This window comes from Peromyscus californicus, unplaced genomic scaffold, assembly GCF_007827085.1.
Source record: "Peromyscus californicus insignis strain IS unplaced genomic scaffold, ASM782708v3 Scaffold_1__1_contigs__length_55948999, whole genome shotgun sequence".
NCBI lineage: Eukaryota > Metazoa > Chordata > Mammalia > Rodentia > Cricetidae > Peromyscus > Peromyscus californicus.
Window position 1 is genome coordinate 22993083 of NW_026294492.1, and position 20076 is coordinate 23013158.

The 20076-nt window shown below is 45.0% G+C and overlaps 1 protein-coding gene across 1 annotated transcript in view; it reads right to left on the reverse strand.

Annotated features, from left to right (window-relative positions):
- Alk (ALK receptor tyrosine kinase) overlaps positions 1-19663 on the reverse strand; it is a 716558-nt gene extending 696895 nt beyond the window's left edge. The window contains exon 1 of the mRNA XM_052746220.1: positions 18065-19663. Within this exon, the coding sequence (XP_052602180.1) occupies positions 18065-18746 (682 nt within the window). The 5' untranslated portion in view covers positions 18747-19663. The remainder of the gene's footprint in view (positions 1-18064) is intronic.
- Positions 19664-20076: the final 413 nt, after the last annotated feature.

Genomic DNA, 20076 nt, shown 5'->3' on the forward strand with positions numbered 1-20076 from the left:
CAGAATACTGATACAGAATACTGATATGAAATGGAAAGAGATTAGAACTCACTTATTTGATAAGATACAAAATGAGACTTGGGACATGTAGGTGATCTGCCCAGGTTCAAACAGGACAGCATGGGACACCCTCAAAGCAAAGCCTGACCCCAAGACTGCTCGTACAGAACATGCCCCTTTCCTTCTACTGCTGCCCACCAGATTACAGAGCCTCAGACTTCACAAGCAACTATTGAAGTAAGAAGCATTTTCTGCTATGAAGGTGGTTGTCTTAAAAGGTAAAAACTGCTCTTCAAAATTTCAGCACTTTTGATGGGACTAAAGCATGACTTGATGTTTGCATGTGGAATCCTGAGATGATGGATGATGGACAATGGGACAGAGCTGACTTTCTGGCCAAAAAAAAGCTATGTGATAGAAAAATATGTCCTGGAGGGGTCTCTTATTTCTCTTATTTCTTTTTTTTATGAGGTAAACTCTAATAAATGGTTAGATCCCAGTAGATTATACGGAAAAGAATCCACAAAGCAAGGAAACATTTCTATTAACCATTAGGAGATAGAAAACTCAGAGCAACATGTTCAGCGCTTTAACTAAGTGTGAGCCAAAACTCTAAGAATTATCCCACTCTTCTTAAAACCCCTACATAAGCTGGGCAGTGGTGGCACACGCCTTTAATCCCAGCACTCAGGAGGCAGAGGCAGGCGGATCTCTGTGAGTTCGAGGCCAGCCTGGTCTCCAAAGCGAGTTCCAGGAAAGGCACAAAGCTACACAGAGAAACCTTGTCTTAAAAAAAAAAAAAACCCCTACATAAGTGCTATAACGATTTCTAGTTAGTTTGTCAGTGACGATGCTAAAGGCAGGGAATCTAGACCTTTGTCTTACTAGATTAAGAACTTCCTCTCAATAGACTCTGCAGCTGAATACCCAGCCCAGAACTAACTCTAGATTCTTTTTAAACACAATTTAATCACTCTCTCCTTTCTGAAGTATGTGGGTTAACTCGTGCTCACAAGTCTTTAAAACAAAACAAAACACGAAACTTCACCTCGCAGACTGAAAAGGATGCTACTGCTTTTGATGATAATTAAATGTGAAGTTGAATGGAGCATTACACTCGGGGCTCAAGGACTAGATTTCTGTCAGGCTTCACACAGCTGGAGCAAGATCATTCTCCCTCCCTCTGTTTTAACAATAAAACTTCTTTAGTGAAATGAGGATAAATAATATAAGTAAACACACTCCTTAAAATCCTTTGTATTTAATCACTAGAGAGGACATATTGATTGTGAGCCTTTCTCTGGATGCCACCATCTCACATGACTCAGATATGAAAAATGCAAACACAATTTGGGGCTGCAAAATACTTTCTTGATGTTATCCAATGTTCTCATTACCTACCAGGAATCATTTGCCACTTCTGTTCTGTCCCAATTTTTCATGTTTTTCTACTTCCCATTTTCTGTTCTCTGCAATGTAAACATCAGTACCTGTGATGGATCCTTAAAGGGCTCATGATTCTCATAGGTCAGAATCTTCATGCAAATGGGGCTTAAGTCAAAATTATGTTTCTTGCCTAAATATTTAAGAACATAAATAATGTCTGGGTACCCTAGCTGTCATTTTAAGCTGTTTGACATTTATTGTTCTGAGGAAAAGAAAGGTCAGATGTTGCAAATCTGCATTTCTGTTTCATGACATTTTTTTCTTACCATACTTTTCCAAATTATAGTATTGAGGCTAATACTATGAAAAGGGTAGGGGAGAGAGGGAGAGGGAGGAAGGGAGAAAAGGGGCAATGGGGAAGGAAATATCATTCTTCAACACATTTCTCACATCACCTGGCCGCCATGGCACAGCCATATTTAGTAAACTTCTGAGCTGTTCCTAATGGCTGCCTTTGCCTAGCAGATGTGTGGGTACCAGCAGGCTGGAGCATGAAGGAAAACTATGCATGGCTTCATGATCTATTTAGCATGACTTAGGTTCATACTTCATGGAACAGACTAAAACCATCTGGCCCCCACCCTCCCTTTCTGCACGGCTCTCTGCACGTTCCTCTTCTTGTCTCGGAGAAGAAGACTGTTGTGTTGTCCCCTGCACTTTCTCCACTCATGGCTCGACACATCCCTACCCTTGAGGTCAAAACAGAATTATGCACAGTAACTAACTTGAGACATCTTAAGGGCCCTAACGTTGGAAAAACAACACAGTCCTTGTGGGTAGAACTGTAGCCACAAGTAAGAGCAGTGTCACTGAGACTATATGCATGGGGATAAACAGGCTGAGTTCAAATCCTCCACTCTCCGCTTACTGTAACCTGGGCACGCCGCTTCACTTCTCGGAGCCTGTGTTTCTTTAAGTAGGGAAACAGAAGTGATACGATACGAAAACCAGCCTTACTGTGTGACCGCGAGGGTTAAACTAAGAAATCCGTCCAGCTGCTGTGCTTAATAATAAGTGACAAAGACATAGGATCCGGCTGCTGCTAACAACATCCCAACTGCTCGGCACAGCCATCACAGGGACCTCATAAAACAGGGAGCCCTGAATCCCCATATTTCTTAAATGGGATAGAAGAACTCCATCTTAACGGAAGACTCCAGACACAGACAGGGATCTAAGTGGAATGGTACCCAAGAGCTGAGTGAGATTTTTTCAATAAGCCAAGCATGGGGTCACATGTCTGAAAAGTCAGGACTCGGGAGGCTGAGGCAGAAGGAACTCAAGCTAGAAGCTCACTTGAGCTCCTTGGCAAGACAATGCCCCGCCCAACCACCCCCCCCCCAAAAAAAAGAAAAGAACAGAGTATAATGACACATATGTGTTACATGTACAGAATGCCATGATGAAACCTATTACTTTGTATGTTACTTAATAAAAACAAACAACAAAATTCTATAATAGGTGTGTGTTAAATGACTTTGCTACATAATTATGCTTTTTCTGTTAAACCCTTGAAGTCCTTCCTTTTAGTTTCTGTCCTCCTGATTTAAACATGAGAAATTTCATTTGCCTTTAATACATCTTTGCTTCACTCCGACAAACTCCTCAACATCACTGGTCCTTCATTCTCTTTCCTTTCCTCTTTTTTTTTTCCTTTCACAGATAGATACTGAAGCAATCATTTATGGAGTCTTTCTCTTCTAGGCCTTCAGGATTCTGTAAACATCTACCCACCCTAGCATGCAGAGGCAACTCCACCAAACGCACGCGCACACACACACACACACCCTTTCCATTGTATCTGAAACACGTGACGCCATGACACCCCTTGATAAGGAAGCCTCCCTTTCTTTCTTCAGAACATTTTTGTCGGTGGCAGCACTAATTCTGCTCCACTGTGTAATTATGAACTTTGCTAAAACTCAAATTGTTGCCTCCCCCTTTCTTCCTCCTCTTCTTCTTCCTCCTTCTGGAGAACCCATCTGCTTTCAACAATTAAACTACCAAGTTCAGGTAAATAGCTCCCGTATCTATATAAACCTTGAATTTTCCTCCTCTGTCTCAACTTCGGTCCCGTACAATCACGTGCACACCAGAAAACCTCATCTCTGATGGGTACCCCACTGAGTTGTAATCATGCCAACCACTGTACCCTCAAAACACCCCCTCCTCCAATGGTCTTCTTCATAACCAATATCACAGACTTCAGGGAAACCATATGAAAATCTTACACTTGGATTCCTTCCTCCTGTTTCTCATGGAGTTGGTATATCCGGACCCATCTGTGATTCTTTTCACTTCTGAGGTGGTACAACAGCCTCTCAGGGCTCCAACCCAGCACCAGCCCTCCCTGTGATGAGGAGACTCACTATGAAAGTATGTTTCCTGAGGAATCTTCAGCTTGCAATCAGCATGCACTTTCCCAACTCCAGACCTAAAAACTTTTTTATTTCTTTCACAACAAATCTAAATTATAGACTAAATAAGCCATCCCCACATATAATTCATAATATATGGTCAGAACTCCCCCGCCCCAATATTCCTTAGGCTTCTCAACCTCTGAATAGTTCTATTTTCTTAGACATACACATGTTGCTCAAATCCTAAAATGGTCTTATAAAAAAAACCCAGAGTCAGATACTGGAGTAAATGCTGAAAGATCAGAGAGACAAAGGAACAAGCCACTAGAGAAACTTCTCACCACTACTGAATCCTCAGGCTGAATGGAAGGCGAGATCCTATCTCTACAAATCCTCTGACTGAAAGCCTCCGAGTCCTCAGCTGAAATACGCCTTTCTCCGCCCAGCCATTTCACTTCTTTCCTACTGCTGGGATTAATGGCGTGTGTGCTCCCCAAATACTGGTAGCAAAGGCATGAGCTCTCAAGTGCTGGGACTAAAGGTGTGTGCCACCACTGCCTGGCTCTGTTTCTCTCCTAGACTGAATCAATCTCGTGTTGTCCAGGGTGGTTTGAATTCACAGAGATCCAGACAGATTTCTGCCTCCCGAGTGCTAGGATGAAAGGTGTGTGCCACCACTGCCTGGCCTCTATGTTTAATCTAGTGGCTGGCTCTGTCCTCTGATCCTCAGGCAAGCTTTATTTGATACACACTATATCAACACACACACACACACACACACACAGATTGTCTGCCTGAATCTGCTGTCTAGATTTCTTTCTCCCTTCTCCTTTCTTCTCTCTTCAGCCAACCATTTGTCTTCTAGACATCATATTTTGCGATTGCCCCCATACTGCAAAGGCCCATTGCTTAGCTCTTCTTCTTAAGTAGAATGTTGCATTCCTTCCAAGACTCTGTTCTCAAATCACCTACTCCTAGGGGAGTTTCTCTAACTCAACTTCTGTCTCAGTTCCCAAAGAAATCCATAATTTCCAACAGATACCCTTTGACCCGATTCCTTGCCCCAAGGCAACAAGTTTATTGTTTATAAAATTACAGGGTTATAATTTCCTGTCTCAAAGGAACAGAACTTCCCTCAACATGCACTGAACAAGTAGAGTTCATCTGCCTTTAGTGGAACGGATTTTTTTTGGTATCTGAAGGTACAGAACAGTCCTATCCTTCCTTCCTTACCCTAGTAATAATCAATCTTTTCGGGTCTCCACTAAACCACCATAGCCAGCTTCACCATTCCTTCGGCCTTTGAGAGAAAGATGTCTTTAGTTAGGGATATTCATTAGCATGCTTTGTCTGCCTTTCTCCTCCATTCATTTGTGAAATTCTCCTGGGGAGGAGGGGGGAGAGATTTTTCTCCATTCAACTTGGTAATTACTCAGTTACACTGACCTAATGAATGAGTATTTTCTCAGGAAATATTCCAAAAACTATAGACATCCATAAAAATCTAGCGAATGACAGAAGAGGGAGAAACAGATTATCCCATAAAACTGTGTAAGGGTTCACAGGAAGTCTTTGGCTGAATAGTTAAGCCATGTATTTATGGGTGAGTTACCACAGAACAACTGAAAGAGAATGGGGTGGGGTGAGAAGAGAGAGGGAAGGGAGGGTGAGCAAAAGGAGGAAGGAAAGAGGGAAGAGAGGGAAGGAAGGAAGGAAGGAAGGAAGGAAGGAAGGAAGGAAGGAAGGAAGGAAGCCTACCAGGGAACTATAGGCAGAACACTTTCCACCACAGCTCACACAAAGTTGGTGTGGTAGTTGAAATGAAAATGTTCCACATAGGCTCATACGGAGTGGCATCATTTGAAAGGATTAGGATATGTAGCCTTGTTGGAGTAGGTGTGATTTTGTTGGAGGAAGTGTGTCACTAAGAGTGGGCTTTGAAGTTTCAGAAGCTCAAGCCAGGCCCAGTGTGTCTCTCTCTCTCTCTCTCTCTCTCTCTCTCTCTCTCTCTCTCTCTCTCTCTCTCTCTCTCTCTCCCTGCTGCCTGCTGATCCAGATGTAGAATTCTTAGCTTCTTCTCCAGCACCATGTCCTCCTGCATGCCACCATGTTTCCCACCATGATGATAATGGACTAAACCTCTGAACCTGTAAGCCAGCCCCAATTCAATCTTTACCTTCCAAAGACTTTCTGGACCATGGTGTCTCTTTACATCGATAGCAGCCCTAATTAAGACACTTGGGAAAGGCTTGAGTGCTCAATAACCAGTACACAGACCTCACCACACCTGGAGCATTTGTTGAAGACTTCCAAAGCATCAATTCCAGGTTTAAATTAACCATAAAACAAAGGTTTAAGTAAACTATCTTGTAAAAGCTTAATGATCATCTTTGCTAGAATCAGATTGATGGGCAAGAAAGAAAAACATCAAAAACATTTCAACAGTCTTTAAATGAAAACAGAAAAATCCCCAAACTCAACAATGCACTATTCACAATGAACAAGACCCAGTACAAAATTACCAGGTATTTAAAAACAGGAAATGTGGCCTACAACCAAAGGAAAGAGGACCAACATGAACTGACAGTAATGTGGAACTGATATAATTAAGAGAAGAAACTTACAAATAGTTATAATAAAAACACCCAAGGATGTAGCAAAACATAAGCATAAAGAACGAAGAAATTAAAATTAAAGAAAGATCTAGAGCTGGAAATAATAAAGTATGTCAAATATTGATTGGCTTAATCAGCTGATCAAATACTCCCAAACATCATAGGATGAACTCTAAGACATGCAAAAAATGCTACCCAAACAGGAAAGAAATAAGACTGGGAAAATAATCTTAGATCCTTCATGTTCTGTAGCAACATATTATACTGTGCAATAGGGTTATAATTGGATTCCTAAAAGGTAGAAGCAGGAAAAATATTAGAAAAGTTTCCAAAAGTCAGCTTGGAATTGTGTTACACACTTATAATCCCAGCTACTTGGGAGGCTGAGGCAGGAGGATCACAAATCCAAAGCCTGATTGGAGTACAGAGCAAGTTCAAGGTAACTTAGTAGACCCATCTCAAACTAAAAAGCAACAATAAATAGGGGGCTGTGGATATAGCTCAGTGGTAGAATGCTCCACAGGACTTAAAATTAAAAAAAGAAAGATTGATTGATTTCCCAGTATAATGAAAAATATAAACCTTCAGAACCAAGTCTCTCCATAAATCCCAAACAGTAAAAAAAAAGAAAGAAAGAAAGAAAGAAAGCCACATTATTAAGCAAATTGCTGACATATCATCATAAAAAACAAATCCGAAGGAAACCAGAGGGTGGAGGAGCCGTAACAGGAAACCTAGGCTAAAAGAGTCTGTGACTTCTCATCAGAAGCTATGTATGTACAAAGAATAACAACAGAACAGAAGAGCAGCATTGAAGCACCCCCAACCCAAACATACTCAGTAAAGATCACCATCAGAAATGAAAGAACATCAAAGACACTTTCAGAAAACAAAAGCCACGAAGATTTAAACAAGGACTAAGACACATTAAATATTAAAAAACAGAAGGACAACATCACAGAGGCTCTCAACAAAACAATATACAGTCAAGGTGGCACAAACCCACCAAACTGTATTTATCCTTGTTTTTACAACCAAAACCTGCAAGACAGCGTGTAAAAAGCAACAACTGTTAGGGGCTCTGAAAAGGAAATAAAACAAGGAATACGGAAGAAGCAAGTCAAGCTCTGGACAGGCAACACACTTGGAGGTAAGTTTGCTTTTCATCTCTCTTCTCTAGTATCTGTGAGCCAATGCATGCCCCTGAAGAGCTGTGACGGTCACAATATGGGGTTAAAACACTCAAGAGAAATCCTTTCTCTCTGTACAGGAGACCAAAGAAATGTGACTTGTCATCCAAGAGTGAAGAGGAAACCTCCATTTCTTTCTCTGTCTCACTCTCTGTGTGTGTGTGTGTGTGTGTGTGTGTGTGTGTGTGTGTGTGTGTGAGTGTGTGTTCTCCTCTCTTTTTCTTCTAACTCCATGAGAGTTGAGTCCCCAGCAAGGTCAGCCCAGCGGAGAAGTCAAAGGTAAGACTCCAACAGAAACAAGCCAGGGGTCCCTCCAGGTCCAGGAGTACAGAGAGAATCCCCGTTGTCTCTCTTCAAAGACCAAAGGCAACCTTTACAGCAGTGTAACACAAGCAAGGCTCTGGCTTTAAGGAGAATTGTTGAGAATGATGGTAAATGTGCTAATCCTGAATGGACTGGCCTCTGGCTTCTGTTCCCTTCAAGTGTCAACTCTACAGACAGACTCAAAGAAAAGGCTTTTAGAGGAGGGCTAAGGTTCCACATCCAAGTCTCAGAACAAACAACACCATGTTCTGAATCTCTGGGATACATTCAGTCCTGTTGTACTGGTAGGACTCTATGGTGACATACGACCACTTTGAAAACAAGTTGGCAGATTTGTTTTTATAATGTTGAACATATATTTACCATGTGACCCAACAACTCAGCAATGGATGGGAAAGAACTCACAGCAGACAGACACAAAAATCACTTGTATATAAAATATTCCTGACAGTTGTATTCATGAGAGTCCCAGACAGGAGATGTCCATTGAGTGATGACTGGGATAAACCCATAACTGCATGCTCACACAATGGAATATTATTCAGCAGTAAAAGGAAAGAAGCCAGGGTTGGGGATTTAGCTAAGTGGTAGAGCACTTGCCTAGCAAGTGCAGGGCCCTGGGTTCGGTCCTCAGTTCCGGAAAACAAAACAAAAAACAAGCCACTAATATATAAAAAGACATATAAGACAAATCTTTAAATGAAAGATGATGCCCCACAGAGAGAGGCTATATGCCTCATCCATGGGAACCTCTAGAATTCACTAAACTACTGATTCCAGAAATCAAATCAGAAGTTTCTTGGAGCAGAAGGTATGTGAGACCACTTTCAAAAGCAGAGGTGGTGGGGGTAGATCTGGTAGGAGTTAAGGGGAGGAGCTGAGGGTGAATAGGATCAATTTGTATGGCATAAAATACTCAAATAATAAAAATATTTACTTTAAAAACTGGTCTAGCAAGACCTCTAAGGATTAAAAATGTTAAAGACCCTAATTAGGATGGTGATTGCATATGTGTGTGTTTCTCAAATTAAACTGCACAGTTAAAGGAAGCAGATTTGTATATGTGACTTATACTTCAATACAGCTAGAGATATCATTATTATATAACGTCACCCTAGATTTAGAATGCAGGACTTACATGATCTTCAGCTGTTGTGGTACCTCCACAAGCTAACAGCCTCCCCTTTAAAGGCTTCCTTTCCCTACTTCAGGAAGCATCTCTGAAACACGCATTCTGGCCATGGAGGGAAAAAATACAATCAAGAGGTAGAGATGGGACTAACATTTGTTTGATGCAATTCTTCATGAGGACCTTCTCTACAGGCTTTGCAATGCAAAAATCTCACAATAATCCTGGCAGTAGCTGTTATTTTTCCCACTTTACAGATAAAAGGCTAAAGCATAGAGACAGGAAAATAAATAGCATTGGTGCAGTACATGATAAAGCAGATCTTCCACCCCAGGTCTATGGTATAGTCTACATTTTATTTGTGATAGATTGTTTGATATCTCAGTCTCCTGCAGAGACAACACCTTGGGAGGGAAAAATAAACAAATAATATGTTCATTCACAGGAATACAACACAGCAATTAAAAAGAGAACATTGGGACCAGATGTGGAAGCATATCTCTGGAACATCAGCACTCAGGAAGCTGAGGCAGGATAATCAGAATCTAAAGGTCAGCCTTGACTACATAGTGAATTACAGGCCAGCATGACATAGAGTGAGACTCTATCTCAAAAAACAAACCAAGAAAAAAAAATGTGGAGGAGGAAGAGAAGAAAGAAAAGAGGTGGATATTTTTATCAATGTGGGAGAATTTCACACACAAAAAAAATCATATTCACTAAAAGGAGGCAGGCACAAGAAAGACACAGGGCATCTCAGATTCTTCTCCTGTTGGGATAAAATGCTCTGACAACAGCAATTTCATGGAGAAAGGGTTTGTTTTCGACCACACGCCTAGGTGCTGTCCATCATGAGGAAGTTAGGGCAGCGGGGGCTTGAAGTTGCTGTTCACATCGCACCCACAATCAGAGAGCAGGGAGGGATGAAGACATGCCACTGCTCAGCTTAATTTCTCCATTTTGTACAGTCCAAAATCCCCTGCCCAGGCATTGGTTCCACCCACAGTCAAGCTAGGACTCTCACATCCATTTATATACTCTAGAACAATCTCCCACACACAGGCCAAGAGGATCATCTCCCTGGGCGATTCTAGAGTCTGTCAACTTGCCACTTAACACCAACCATCAGATACGGCATGGGTCCACCTGCATAACGTTCAAGAATAGTCACAACAGTTGATGAGTTATGAATCAGAAAAAAACATAAACAAAAACAAAAAAACAGTTACTTTCGATGGAGAGTGGAAATGGGTTGAAACAGGACCCCAGAAAACTTTCTTGATGCTGGGAATTTTGTCTTTATCAGAACAGTGATTCATATGTCGATTATCAAGCTCTACACAAGCTTTGTATTCTCAAGAAACTTATTTTTCGCATCCCCGTGTTTAAAAACAAGCAATCTCTATTTATCTAAAAGAAGAGTCTTGCATCTCTTACCACACAATAAAGTCTGGAGCTTGGGAGGACTTCAACACAGGGGCATGGTGTGGAGAAACTGTGGGGAGGAGACACAGGACATCTGCGAGGATGTAAGTCTGGCATGCTGTTGACTGAACCCAAACCTGACTCAAAATTTGAGACCCTATACTGATGCCCCTAATGCTGGGGCTTTGGAACTTACCATTGAAAAGAAATCTGATAGTCACATTTTCTTACCGCCTCTTACATATACATTAGAACAATCCAACCTGGAGCATTCCACACAGGTCATCTCATTCAATGCTCATAATGACCCCATGAGGTAGTGGAGACCTCATGATACCTTCCCTAAAGACCCAGAGGACCAGCAATCTTAAAGAAATTGCACAGGACTTCAAATTTAATAACTAGTGAATACCGTAACAGACTCTAGGTCCTCCGGCTTCTATTGGAGCATTCTCTCCACCACAGAACACTAACTTTAATTATGTAGGCTGATAATTCGGAAAAGTCCACAAAAGAGCCCTATCTGTGCCTACCTTCATGAGCCCGTTCCAATGAAAACTGGGGGTGGGGGGAGACAAAAGGAAAAGAAGCGGTAGTATTTTAAATTACCCTTGTAGTTTCCTCTGGCTGGCTGCCTGAATTCCTTAAGCTTGCCTGTATTTGCTGTGTCCTCTGAGCTCACACTATTTCCACTTGTCCCCTTTAGCCTTTCCTTTACTCTAAGGGATTCCAGGCTCCTGCCTCCATACACCTGCTGTTGCTTAGCCAGGAAAGCAGGGTGCAAGGGCAAAGACTTAATTACCCAAGTGTTTGGGTGGATCTGTCCCAAGGAAGCTCTCCTACCCCATCCTGCGATTTCAGGCTTTCCAAAATGTGTACATGATATCACCAGTAAATCTGATAGAATTTCCCCTGGGTGAGGTGACCCACACTCAGAACATCTGGTTGGAAAACTTATCAAAAAAAATCTGAAGGGAAAAAAAAGTTTTGAGAAATCCAACTCACCAAAGAAGTTCCTGAGGGTTACTGCCCATTCCTTCACTGCCTTGTCACCAGGCCAACATTCTACTTCAGTTCCTCATCACAGTTTGAGGTCCATCAGAACAGGGAAGTCATGGCAACAGAAGCATGGGACAGCTGGTTATATTGTATCCACAGCCAGGACGTAAAGGGAGGTGAATAATGACGCTCCCCATATCTCCATTCTACTCATCCTCACCAAGAGCCCACATTCTTCATTCCAAAATGGAGATCATATGCATGGGCATCTTCTGAAGGTGATGACTCAGCCATGGCTCATGAAAACCATTACCTAATGTCACGTGGTCGCTACTGAATAGTCTTTTCAAGGCTTAATGCTTTCCTGAGGAAGCCTACCTGAGTCCCTGGGGTAATAGGCTCCCATGGACCTCAAAGGTTTAGCTGCTCTTGATGTGCTCAGGTCTCATAACTAATTGGTTCTTTGCATTTCTCTCCATGCTCTCCACTCATCATAAGAAAGACGAGGCAGACAATGGAAGGGAAGAGAGTAACTCCAGCTAATCAGAATAAAAGAGATGCCTATGACCATGGGCCCTTTACTCCTCTGGACATTACAGGGCATGAGCTGGACAGGGGACTCTCAGTTAAGGGACATCTGCCATTGGGAAACTGCTGTTCTGTGTGATCATGGTCTTGCTCACCCCTAGGACTGCTTTGATGCTTTCTTAATTAAGAAAGGCCAAGTGTCTTCTGTAGAACAAATAATCAGACTGTGAATGTGCATGGATATGCTTGCTGCAAATGAAGTACACCCCACATCTTGATCTTCCCTCTCTTCTAAAGGGACAGGGTCTTGGTGGGACAATGGGAACTACCATGATATCCACTCTTCCCTGGCTCCTTGCATCTCTCTGGAGTCAGAAGTTCATTGCACGAGAATCTACAGTGTCACCAGGGTTGTCACACATGGCCACACATAAGGATTACATGGCTCCAAGTGGAATCACTCAGATGCACAAAACTGCATGTGGATCCCTCAGAGTTGTAGATCACTAGATGCTGGAGTGATGTCACTATGAGAAAAACCTGTGAATCATATTGATGGACTACTCGAATTCATCAGCCGTGAGGCTAAGCATTCACATGGATCATCCAATTTAATCTCTGAATTGTCACCACCTACACATAGGAAGTATCACCATTTCCCTACTTTTTATAATGATGAAAGTGAGTTTCAGATCTTCAGGAACTTTTCCAAGTAATGGCTACTGACCACCAAACATTTACTGCTTGGCCTTTGGACAAGCAAATTTCGCTTATCTACACATCTTACTAGTTTATAACATGCATCTTGAGAGGATTTCTTGATTTTTTTTTTCCTTTGGTTTTTCGAGACAGGGTTTCTCTGTGCAGCTTTGCGCCTTTCCTGGGACTCACTTGGTAGCCCAGGCTGGCCTCGAACTCACAGAGATCCGCCTGGCTCTGCCTCCTGAGTGCTGGGATTAAAGGCGTGCGCCACCACCGCCCGGCGGATTTCTTGATTTTAAGACAAGGAGAAGTAGGTTCCAGTCAGCACCTAGTGCAGTATCTAATATCTCATAACCTCTCACCATATAGACTAAAGTTTCCAGGTGTACTTCTTTGTACTTACATGACCTTGAAAGTGTGTTATTAAGCATCTGGATTCCAGTGAGTGCATTCAAAAAAATAAAGCAGTTACTGCTCCTGCCTACTGTACGATTAATAAAAATAATCACTGTGAAAGTGATTTATGAATTATAAAGTCTCATACAACTAGAACAGAATATTAACAACAGTGACAATGGAAGAACTGTCCTTTACCAGGCTGGGCAAATCTCATAAAATGAGGTCACCAGTCAGTAACCTTTAAAAGTTACTGGGAATTTCTGCCAATGAATTCTCACTCTCTTACTATACATACAGGCCAGTCACTCCCGCCCTTCAACAGACCAACGTCCTTATAAACATACTCACTATTAAAGATAGTGTTCTCCCTAATTCCTGCATATGAACCTCTCATAAGTATTCTCTCTCCCTCCTTCCACCCACCCATCCCCGCCTCATTGTAATTTGAACGTTGTTCAAAAATCCACTTGAGGGACTGGAGAGATGGCTCAGTGGTTACAAGCACCAGCAGCTCTTCCAGAGGACCAGAGTTCAATTCCCAGAACCAAGTTCACAACAGTCTGTAACTCCAGCCCCAGGGAATCTGACCTCTTCGCCTGGCCTCTGTGTGTACATGGTAAACAGACACACGTGCAGGTCAAACATCCACACACGTAAAATTAAATATTTTTTAATCATTTGCAAATATCTTAAAGAATTTTTAAGTAGCCAGTAGGGGTTTACTCAACCTAAAACTGATTTCATCTTTTTAAAGCCCTGGTCATCTTCTAACTTTTCCTGTGACTCACACCCACTCCCCACCCCGCCCCCAACACACACCTATGGATACGCCTTGGACACATAATTCTCTGATGAATGTGCCTTCCCCCACTGGACCACCAGACTATAACCCAGAGAAACACTTTAACATGGGAATTGGGGGGAAAACAAACAAACCAACCTAGTAATTTCAATTTTATTTACTCACAATCTTGTAAAAGTTTCCCAATTTTAAAGATACTCCAGTAATTCTTTTTTCCCTGGAAACACCAGTGCTCGAAAAGTTCCCAGTAACGAGATCCTGAAAGATCATGATTCCTGCTTCACAGCCCTCCTGCCCACTGTGGCTTCTCAACATCAGAACTTGTTAATTACAAATGATCCACATCTCACCTGACTCCCTGCTTGCTCCCTTGGGATTCCATTCCGTAGTCAGAGGAATATCTATTTCAGAAAATAAAATCTCTAGATAGCTAACCTCGCGTTTTCTTCGGGAAGTCCCATCTTATTACTTCTAAAGGATACACTAAATAACTCCCCATCTTCACTGACAGTTACTCTCTTCGGAGATTTGTAGATTGTTACCATGGCTTTCCCTTCATCACCATTTAGCCCAGCCATATATATTTAATTCTTTTCATCTTTCATCATAAATCAGTCCCTTCAGCTCTTAAATCAGCTCTCTGCTCTTCTCTGGACTGGTTCCAATTCTCCCAGTTCACCTCAAATAACTGATATCCCTCCTGGGAGCTCCAATTTCCTTTCAATCTTCCTTTGCTCTCTCTGCCCCTTTCAGAAACGAAATGAGAAGGGATGGACAATATGCAAGGTCAAGGGTCAGATGTACTACATTGCACACATCTACTCTAAATTGCCCACATTTCTCTGTAGTACACAGAATGTCCCAAGCTGTGTATGTTCTTTCCTAGAGTGAGTATGGGAAAGGTCTGGGAAACAGACCCTTCCATTCACAACATTCTCTAGACCTCTGGTTGTGAGATTACAGAAGCAGATCTCAAAGCACCTACAAGCCAGGATATAAGCCAGAGCTTCGGGTAATGTGCTAGCATCCCGGCAGACCTCTTTGGGGGAGCTTTGGGCTGTTCTGGGTCGTATGTCACCATTCACAGCATCTCAGTAACTGCGTTTCTGAATGGGTTCTCCCAGGAACTGCTCCAGGTTCTGAAGCATTGATCCCATTTATGAATTCACAGAAATCCACAAAGAAAAACCACAAGCATGCCATTCATTACAAGGACTCTCAAACATCCTTTTATCCTCTCAGGCAGCACAAACCACAAGCAATACAACGGTTTAGCTTTGTCCTTACTGAGTTCTTTTCTAGTTTACCACCTCCCTAGACATGGTCCTGCTCAAGTTTAGGAAACTATCCTCAGTCAAATGGGTTCCAACAGAACACTGACTACAAGAGGTGCAGAACAACATCCCCCACACATGGACCCATCAGCACCATTGCTCCCCTCTAGGCAGGACCACAGGCCCCTAGGTCAGGAAGAAAGAAAATGAGTTTGTCCATTTCCTTGTGTTTAATTGAAGGTCCTGTGTCACTAAAGAGTAAATGTCCTGTTCTATAAATAAGAGCCCATTTAAAAGGAATAAACTCATCCATCCCACCCAACATGAGAAGTAGAAATACCAAACCCAGTTGCAGAACGTCAGCCAGAATTTCCATACAAAATGATGAACGGAGTCACAGTGATGTGTGCTACCCCCAAGATGGGATGGGGTATGTTACAACAGGATGTGCCCACTCCATGGAAAGGTCTGCAGTAGAGTCAGTATCTGGGGGATGTGGGGAGGGAGGGAGGTGAGGCAAGAGGCTGGTCCTGTGTGGCTGGCTGCCTAACTGCAGACAGCATATGTCCTCAGAGACAAGAGAGGCCATCCTGTTCGAGTGTGAGCACAAGGCCTGAAGTGCTTTTGAATAAGCTGTCTGTCTCTCTGGAGGTCATGGGGAGCTCATCCAGTTACACTTAGTATCTTATTTGATCCCATCAATAACCATTTGATCCCCATCCTGCCGAAAAAAAAATGCTTGGCCAAATTTTCTAGCCTTTTAATGGCAGAATCCTGGCTCTTTCTGAAGCCAGCACTTCGATGTGTGTCAAATGATGCATAAGGGTTGGTCCCGCTGCCAAATGGACTGCACTCATGTGGGAGGTCTTGGGATGCCCACTGCTTCCCTGCAGCCAATGGCAGAACAGCTCTTGAGAGAGACTCCTTTCTACATGAAGCTTCCCCTGAACATGGTTTGATTTCACACAGGGCTCGACCACAGGAATATGTTTTCCGAATACATTATATGACTCGGAGACATCCACCGATAGTTTCTTTGCAGCCTGTCTAGAGTCGGCAAGTTCAGGGACTGGAAAATGACCCCTCTTGCCTGCCATCAACATGTGACAACAGCTGATACAGACTGCTGGGGCTTATGGTCATATCACAAGAGGTGATGGGGAAGCTCCAGCCAAGTTCAGAGACACGAAAATGAAAGAAAATTTGTCTTTCCAGAGAGTCATTTTTTACATCCGTTACAGAAGCATTGGACACCAAAAGAGAATGTTGCGCAGATAAGCCACAGAAGCAACAATGTCATTAAAAGCCCAGCTGTTCTCTACAAACGTGTCCTTAGTGGGACGACAGTTTCATTCTCTCCTCTCATTTCACTGAAGGCACTGCCAAGCTCATCAGACCCTGCCTTTCACTAGGCACAATATAAATCCCAGCACTGATCATAAGGGGTTGTTTTAGGTGGTGCCAATGTCACCAATGCCAGTGCTGAAATACAGCTCCACACTCTGTTTTGCTTGGGGACCACATGCCAGTACAATTTCTGTGCGATGACAAGGGACCCTCAGCTTCTCGGTAGCTCAGGAGAGCACTGAGTGGGAGTGGTGGGAGTGGTGTGTGTGTGTGTGTGTGTGTGTGTGTGTGTGTGCGCGTGCGTGCGCGCGCGCGCGTGCAAGCATGGGAGAAGTTGTACCTCTACAATGGACCCATTCAGTGCTTTCCATTCAATTAATACTAAACATTAGTAACCAGTGGAGCATAAGAATATCATTTATTTCTGATAAGAATGTTAGAAAAGAAGCTAGTTTTGCTCAATGGAATCAGTGTGGGCTTCTTTTTTTAAAAAAAAAAAAAACATGATTTCTCTTCCTGTGATTTTTCTCATTCATTTACACTGTATATTTGATTCATTCACCAGTCCTTCCCCCATGGTCTTACGAGGGAAACATTCATTCAAAATCACCTGGTTTGCCATTCAAAAGACACTAGTGGAAGAGTTGGAAGTGCTTGCACACACAGCCTTAACTTGATGAACGTGGGAAGGAATGAGGGAGTAAATGAAACAGCAACCTCCTTCCGGGAGCCTCCAGCAGCGAGATCTGCAGTGCAACTGGCCTGCCAGAGACTACCATCAGGAGCAGCTGCTACACACACACACAGGCAGGCTAAGACTCCCCGGGAAAACCGAGGGGGTTGGGGGGAGAAAAGCCGTAAAGACAATTACTGCCTCTCCCCCAAATCAAGGCAACCTTAACCATCTTCGTCCCTTTCTCCACAACTCTTCTGCCCCTTGCTCTTTCGTTCCCCTGGGATCTTCCCAGGACATCTGGGAAGAGAGTCTGAGAGGGCAAAACAGGTCAGGGGTAGGAGTCCGGTGTGGCAGAATGAATAATTAAGGAAGAGGGAACCCTGGGCTCGCCAGCGCTGGGGAGGAGGGCCAGGGCCGGGAGGTTGGCTGAGACTCAATATAAAGAGGAATTCTATATCCCCCGGGAAATTCTACCACATTGCCCAAACCAGCGGTGGCCTAGAAGAGGAACTAGAGTCCGCCCAAAAGACAGGACAATAGTTCGAGGCCTCATACTAACTTGGAACTTGGGAATTATGGGAGCATTTCAACCATTCTGAGAGCCCAGGAAGGCATCCAGTTATAATACTGCCAACACTGGGAAACTTTTCTCCCAACTTGGTGGCTCGAGCAAAGAAGGCTCTATTGGGAGATGACTATGTTCAAGCACACAGTAAGAAACCATGGGTCTAATTTCAAGAATGATGAAAAAAACACCTAAGAAGGATCAGGGTTAATTAATAGTGGCTGCAAGTTGGTGTGACTAAAAAAAATGCAAATCCCAAAACACTCTGGTGGGAGCTGCTCACCGGTCCCGAAGATCTGGAAGAGAAGGCGGGGCTGGGAGGCGCGGATCGCGGTGGATAGCCTTCCCTCCCTGCCCGCTTCCGAAGCCTTCTTCTCGGGCATCAGGCGGATCCTCAGCCGCCCTTCGCCGTGGTGAATCCACCAGCTGAACAGCTCGCTGAGGTTGAACTGGAGTATCCCCACAGCCGTCGCCTCCTCTGGGGGCCCAATGCAGCCTTCAAGGATCGCCTCTTCGCCCAGCTCCAGCACCAGCTGTTTGGCACGCCTGAGCTTGCGCACAGAGCCTCCCTTCAGCACCCTGGACAGCGTCAAACCCACCTCGGGACTAGGCGAACTGGCTCCCTCTACCCAAGAGACCCCAGGCGGTGGCCCCAGTAGCCTGAGTAGAGGGGCGCAGTCCAGAGCCAGCGATCCCCGAGCCTCCAGCCCACCAGCCCCGGGCTCCGAGGGGGACGGCGGCTGTGGCAGCAGCAGGTCTCGGGCATAGACGCGGAAGAGAGAGGGCACCACGAAGTCCACCGCCAGACTCTTCCTCTGCAGACGCGAGTAGCTGAGTGGCTCCCGGGGCTGCAGAGGCGGCCCTGCGGCCAGGGAACCCGCGCGCTGATCCGTTGCAGCTCCGGAGTCCGAGGCTGCTGCCGAAAGCAGCAGCGGCAACAGCCACAGGAGCTCAAGGGCTCCCATCCCGCTGGAGGGCTAGAGTTTATACTAGTCTCCCTTCCCTCGCTGGTCCAGCCTCACCCTTCACTCTCTCCGAGACAGGAAGGGGTTCCAAACAGTCCTTGGTCCTGAACGGCTCCTTCCTCTTGACCTCAGGGATTGTGAGCAAGCTCGAATCCTCTGCTTTTCTCCCAAGCTACAAGGAGACAAGAAGGGTTCTCAGCCAAACCGATCTGGTAAGTCAGGGGCGAATCCAGAGACCGCGAGACACCCTGGGCTCAACAGCTGGACCCTGTGCCTCTCGGAGTCTGCTCTGAGGGCTGAGCCCCTGACTGTAGCAGCCTTCGCTCAGGGACCAGAGAAACTACTATCGTTCTAGGAGCCCTCAGTCACTGGAGCTCTCCTTGCAGCCTCCGATCTCCCGCAACTTTCCAGGCTGAGAACCCTGGCTTCCAGGCTGGTCACTGTCTTGCCCACGTCCTCTGCTCCTGTCACCTCCTCTGCGCTCCTTCCCAGGTCTAGGCAAGGACCACCGGAGGGGGCTGCTTTCTAGCGCCCCCCTCAAGTGACCTCCGCTGCAGGAAGTCTTTGGATCACCCTGCCCGCTGAACTTCTGGGCGTGAACGCAAGCTCTGCGTTGCGGAGAGGAGGCTCCTGCTGCCTCCGCCTAAGTTTGCAGCGTCCTTGCTGTCACCAATGTCTCGGCTCCTCGGAGTTCACTCCCAGGCACCAGAGCAGACCCCGGCCGCAGCCAAGGAGTGAAAGCATTTCGGGCAGGGGAGCCCGCAATCTAGCCCCCCTCCTCACCTACCAGCAGCGCCCGCGGTGTTGTTGACTGGCCAAGGGGGCGGCCGGAAGGCGTCTCGCGGCCCCGAGACCCCCTGGACAGCAGCAGCGGGAGGTGCCAGCTGCTACTGCCGCTGCCGCCCCAGAGCCGCTGGATCGCATCTGCCCGGGCGCCCGCCACTTGCAGCTGGCGGAGCCGCGAGCGCGCGCCGGGAGGGGGCGGGGCCTCGGCGGAGGCGGGACTCCTGAGCGAACCCAGCGCAGCTGCCCAGCCCACGCAAGCCGGCCCCGCCCTCTCCCTTGCCCGCCAACCAATGGTGCTGCGAGGTCCGCTCCTATGCAAATCTGCAGGGGCCTCGGTATTCATTGAGAAAAGCACCAAACCCGCCCCGCCTCCCGCTGCTGGTTCTTATTCCATCCTCCGGATTGTCTGCCCTATTTCTCCGCTGTGCGAGGGAACAAGAGAGTATTTTGGACAAATGGGGAAACTGCAAGTGGTCTTTGCAACCAAGCTCTCTCTCTAATTATGCACTCAACAGATTAAATTTGTCCGACTTCAGAAGAGCAG